This window comes from Monodelphis domestica, chromosome 2 (genome assembly GCF_027887165.1).
Source record: "Monodelphis domestica isolate mMonDom1 chromosome 2, mMonDom1.pri, whole genome shotgun sequence".
Lineage (NCBI taxonomy): Eukaryota > Metazoa > Chordata > Mammalia > Didelphimorphia > Didelphidae > Monodelphis > Monodelphis domestica.
The window spans coordinates 109,813,767-109,819,766 of NC_077228.1; the positions used below are offsets into that span (position 1 = coordinate 109,813,767).

General features: G+C 43.4%; 1 protein-coding gene across 2 annotated transcripts in view; it reads left to right on the top strand.

The window, feature by feature from the left end:
- The window catches only part of TMCC2 (transmembrane and coiled-coil domain family 2), a 66,149-nt gene extending 60,610 nt beyond the window's left edge, over positions 1-5,539 (top strand). For both annotated transcript variants that reach the window (XM_001365156.4, XM_007481252.3), the window contains 2 exons: positions 2,559-2,694; positions 3,913-5,539. In XM_001365156.4, coding sequence (XP_001365193.2) covers positions 2,559-2,694; positions 3,913-4,224 — 448 coding nt within the window. In that variant the 3' untranslated portion in view covers positions 4,225-5,539. The remainder of the gene's footprint in view (positions 1-2,558; positions 2,695-3,912) is intronic.
- The last annotated feature ends 461 nt before the right edge of the window (positions 5,540-6,000 follow it).

Sequence of the window (6,000 nt, forward strand, 5' to 3'; positions counted from 1 at the left end):
AGAATCAATCCTAAGTTATTATCAATTCTAAGGCAGAACTGCAGGCAAACAGTCAGGACTAAGCAATTGAGGTTAAGTGACTTATCCAGGGTCACATAGCTAAGAAGTATCTGAGGTCAGTTTTGAATCCAGGACCTCCCATCTCTAGGCTTAGCTCTATACATGGATAAACCTTATGTTAATTAATATAAAAACTGCTTGCCTTCTCAAGGAGGGGGAAGGGATAGAACAGAATTGGAGAATTTGGAACACAAATTTTTTTAATGATTGTTAAAACTTTTCATACCTGTAATTGGGAAATATTTAATGAAGTAAATGAAAATTATTTTTAAAAAATTATAAACCTAGCTCGGGTCAAGCAAACAAAATGCCTTTGGACATTATGTGGATGGAAAAATTAAAAATAAAACCAGTTTATTGTCTAATTTAGAATTTCTGATGGATGCTGGGCTGAAACCAACTGGAACCTCTCTCCCCTGAAAAAGAGGAGGAGGAGGAATGATCATGGTGGTGGTGGTGGTGGTAGAAATAGTAATAGCTCATGTTTCCCGTGTCATTGTGTACTTTTCAAAGCAATATCTTTTCAATCAATCAAGAAATATTTATTAAGGGGGTAGCTAGGTGGCTCAGTGGATTGAGAGCCAGGCCCAGAGACAGGAGGTCCTAGGTTCAAACCTAGCCTCAGATACTTCCTAGCTGTGTGACCCTGGGCAAGTCACTGAACCCCCTTTTGCCTATCCCTTACCACCCTTCTGCCTTCTACAATATCCATGATATTTATTCTTAGACAGAAGGTAAAGGTCTAAAAAAAGAAAGAAATATTTATTAAGCTCCTGCTATGTGTAAGGCACTATGCTAAACACTGGGGATACAGAGAAAGGTAAAAGACAGTTCCTGCCCTCAAGGAGCTTCTAGTCGAATGGGAGAGTCAACATGCAAGCGAGTACTACAAACAAGCTAGATACAAGAGAAATAGGAGGCAATGGAATTATGAAGATATCCCCATTTTAAAGATGGAAGTGTAAAAAGATTTTTTTTTAAACTGTAAAAAAAGAAAAGAAAAAGATTTGTTTATGGGCATATGGCTAGTATCAGAGCCAGGAACTTAACCAAGTCTTCTCTGAACACCCACAGCCCTATATTAACACTATATAGTAGGAGTACAGCTAGGTGGCATAGTCCAGAGAACTCTCAACCTGGAGTGAGGAAATCCTAAGTTTGAATCCATGCTTTGACACATTATCCTGGGCAAATGACTTAACCTCTATGTGCCTCAGTTTTCCTATCTATAAAAAAGGAATAATAAGAGCATCTACCCCCTAGGATTATAGTGAGGATAAAATGAGATCATATTTGTGAATTGTTATCTACTGCTAGCTATTGCTATTATTAAAATTGTCCTAGAGATGGTTGGAAGTTCTGGAGTCAAATCTGGCCTCAGACACTTGTTAGTTGTATGACCCTGGGGAAGTCACTTAATGTCCATTGCCTAGCCCTTACCCCTCTTCTGCCTTGAAACCATTAAGATTCTAAGAGAGCAAGATATAGTTTTATATTCACATATATCTTTTTGTCAAATGATGCTCTCTCTAGTGTGGACAAGAGAAGGAAGAAGGGAGATATCTGGGGTTTTAGTGTAACAAAAGAATAAAGAAAATTTCAAAAGTAAATAAAAAAGTGCTGCAAAAAAGATTCTAAGAGAGAAGGTAAGGGTTTAAAAAAAAGAAAAGGATGAAATGGACAATATATAGGTAAAGCACTTTGCAAATCTTAAAGTCTTATATAAATACTAGCTCTATATTATCATGCAGATACGATCTGTTGTTCCTCTGGCTCTAAGTTCAGTGCTTGCCTCTCTCAGGTCTCCTTGACACTTTCCTGGGTTAGCATCCATGTTATTTATTGTCTTTCTTGTCTCCTCAGCTAGAGTATAAGCTTTTGGAGGCCCAGGATTTCCCCACAGTATTTATATTCTTCCCCTCTCCCTCCTCTTATGTTGCCCTGTGTCCCAACTGGGAGCTCATGGAATGTTTGTCAAACATGAATGATTGAGTAACTGCAATATTGTGGAACAATCAAATGTGATAGACTTTGCCACTCTCAGCAATACAATGATCCAGGACAATGCTGAGGGACTAGGATGAAGAATGTGAGCCACCTCCAGAGAAAGAACTGCTGGAGTTGGAATGCAGATGAAAACATGCTTTATCACTTGTTTATTTGAGGATAGGATTGGGGGTTTTGGTTTTATAAGATGATTCACTTACAAAAATGAATAATATAGAAACATGTTTTGTGTGATAATACAGGTATAACCCAGATAAAATTGCTTGTCAGCTCCAGGAGGATGGAGGGAAGAAGGGAGAGAGATGATATAGATCACACGACTTTGGAAAACTTATGTAGAAATTTATGTTTAAAATTAAAAAATTTAAACATGAATGAACAAATGACTAAATTTTAAAAAATGATGAATGAATAAAAAAATAGATTGAGAAAGAAGGGCAGGCATTGGGCAAAGAGGACCAGTTGGGTTATAACTCCCTCTCCTCCACCAGGTATGAGCGCCTAGAAGAGCAGTTGAATGACCTGACGGAACTGCACCAAAACGAGATGACCAATTTGAAGCAGGAGTTGGCCAGCATGGAAGAGAAAGTGGCCTACCAGTCCTATGAGAGGGCCCGAGACATCCAGGTATATAGGGGTGGGATTGTACCAGGCCAGGACAAGAAAGCTCCCAACAAAGGCTTTTTCCTCCTGTAAGGACCAGTGATGGCAACAGGCTCGCCATCATCTCTTTTCTAAGCTAAGGCAGTTAGTCAGGAAGGTGGAAAGAGACAGAAATGCATAGGACAAAAATCCAGCAAATATAGGAGAGAGAGAATGAGGGAAAATGTAGCCATAGATAGATAGATAGATAGATAGATAGATAGATAGATAGATAGATATACACAGTAAGAACTAGAGAAGTGCACAGAGATCAGTTTAGTTGATAATTCCTGTCCCCAGATCATCTGTACTATAACCTTGCAGGTATGTGCTTGCCTCTGCCAGCCACCAAACTGCATTCTCAACCTTGCCACAAGGAGCAACATGGGCTAGTTTCAGAGCTCTTTTTTTATTTGAAAAATTTTATTTAATTAGAATATTTTTCCATAGTTACATGATTCCCTCCTTTCTTCCCCCCCCCCCATAGTCACTGAACTGTTCTACTGAGTTTTACATGTGTCTGAGCTCTTCTAATTAGGATTGGATAAATTTGCTCCCTTTCCCAAAGCATCCTTTCCTATCTTCTTATCCCCACATTCATAACTGCAACAGCCCACACTGAGTTGTAAATAGCCAAAACACAGAATTGGTAGTCCAAAGATATAGTCTCAGCTCCGCCATTAACTTGCTGCATGGTCTTAGACAAATTATTTTCCCTCTTTGGCTCTCAGTGTCCCATAAAGTGAGGGAGTCAGAATTGATACTCTCAAAAGTCCTTTCCAGTTCTTAGTTTATGTTCATCTGAACCCCTAGAAATGAGATACTCCCCCCCCAAATCCTGAAATCCTACATATTTGATCTTCCCAGTTCAAGAACTCCAAGCAAGTCCCATCCTCTTTGGTCCCATTGCTGAGCTGCTCTGAGTATACATATGTTATAAATGGGTTTAGAACTCTAGTACAAGCAGCAGCTAGGTAGCACAGTGGATAGAGCATCAAGCCTGGACTCAGGAAGACCTCAGATGCTTCTGGCTCTGTGGCAAGTTGCTTACCTCCCTATTGTCTAGCCCTTGCCACTCTTCCGTCTTAGAATTGCTGCTAAGACAGAAGGTGAGGAGGCTTTAACCAAAATAGGACTCTAGAGCAGACTTGTCGGACAGGACAATCCTCTCCCTTTCTCACCCTCATCTTCCTCCCCCTGCAGGAGGCGGTGGAGTCCTGCCTGACCAGAGTCACCAAGCTGGAGCTCCAGCAGCAGCAGCAACAGGTGGTCCAGCTGGAGGGTGTAGAGAACGCCAATGCCCGAGCCCTGCTGGGCAAGTTCATCAATGTGATCTTGGCACTGATGGCCGTGCTCTTAGTGTTCGTCTCCACCATAGCCAACTTCATCACGCCTCTCATGAAGACCCGGCTCCGCATTGCCAGCACTGCCCTCCTCGTCCTTGTCCTCTTCCTCCTCTGGAAACACTGGGACTCCCTGAGCTACCTCCTGGAGCATGTGGTACTGCCCAGCTGAGCTCCCAGGCAGCTTCCATTCCCTAGAGGGGAGACCCAGATACCTGGCCTACCTTGGATTTCTTCCTGTGTTTGGTTCAGGCTCTCACCTCAGATTCCCGCACTCTGTTGCCCCCCTCGTCTTCCCTTTGTTTCTTTCATAGCCAATAATGTTTCTTCCTTCCCTTAGGGAAAGCCGTCCCAGGGTATATTGGAAGCTGACGGCTTCCCTCCCTCAGCAGGGATGTGGGGACTGTACAGAGTGAGGAAGAAAAGCAGGGATTGTATTTATGCGATTATTTAAAAGACTTCAGAGACCTTCTTCCTGCTGGCCTAGAGATGGCCCCAAGAGCCCCAAAGGCTACTGAGAGAAGGAGGGAGAGAGTGGGGAGGTCTCTGCTCTGAGTCCCTTGAGAGAAAACTCTCACAGAGACCTCTCTCCATTTGAGCTCAGGACAAAGATGGGCAAGCTGACCAAACGGGAGACAGGAAATGGGAGACCCCTGAGGTTTTAGGAGAAGCCACTGGAGAGAAGAGGTCTTTGAAGGGGCAGGAAGTGTTCCCCGTACCCTCAGATGTCTGCGGGGTAAAAGGGGACCCAGGGGAGCTGGTTCCCAAGCCTGGCTCAGCAAAGCTGAAGCCTGGGATGCACAGGGTCCAGACTGGAGGATGAGAGCCCTGGGTCTTGGGAATTGTGAGTCCATTTCTTGCTGTCATTGACTTGTCATTTTCAGGGAAATGGAGCCCCCTTTCCCCGGATCCTAAGCCTCAGGTCTCAGGCACTTGTAAGCGCTGTTGATTTATTTATTTATTTATTGATGACTACATCTCTTCTTCCCATCTGGAATTCCAAGGAGGCCCACTACCCCCCCCCCTCAATTTTTTTTCTTCTTGTCTTCTTTCCCTGAAACCAGGGTTTTACCTTGGGGATTCCCATCGGGGTGGTACTAGCACCTCAGAACAATTTACTTTCTGAACCACTGAGTCCAGAGTGGGATCCACGTTATCAAACCCCCTTTACCTTGTGGGAGCAGTACTCCAGCTGGGACAGGACTCAAGCCTTGGCCTCCATTTTTTATGTCTATTTATTTGTACACGTGTGTGTATGCGAGTGTGTGTGTTTGGGGTTGTTGGTTGTTTTTTTTTTTAAGTCACTGAAGTGTTGTGTGTGGTTGCTGTTCACAGTCTCCGCCTTCCCATTGGCACTTCCAGAGAAAAGGGGGTTTCTGGGAGAAGGAGGAATGGAATCCCCAGGGGTTTGGGTGATCCCTGCCCACTTTGGAACTTGACTGGGGATCTCAAAAGAAATAAAGATCCTCCCTGAATTCTCAAACTCATTTTGTGTCGCCTGAGTTGATTGTTGAGGGGGTGGGTGTCCATGAAGGCTACCGTCCTACGCTCTCTTGCACCCTTTACTATGTTAGCCATAGTAAAATAGTTCAAGTAAAATAGGTGGACTCTCTGGCAAAATGTTCGCTTCTATTCTTACCACTGCTGATGAAGATGAAGATGATGGCGGTCACAGTAGCGGCTGAGAGTTAACCTTGCAAAGTGTTTTTCTTCAAAGTAATCCAGTGAGGTGCTTTAAAAAAATATAATCCTTTCTGATATAATAGTGAGACAGACGAACTATTCTATTTCTCCTTATTCCACTATTTTGAGAGGAATCCTCTAAACTCATATCCCCATGCAACACGGAGCCCAAAGCTTGAGTGGGGCCTGTAATGGAAGAAAGAGAAGGCGAGCACCTTAGCCCCCCGGGCCCAGAAACAGTTGTATGTGTTGACATATGTATTTC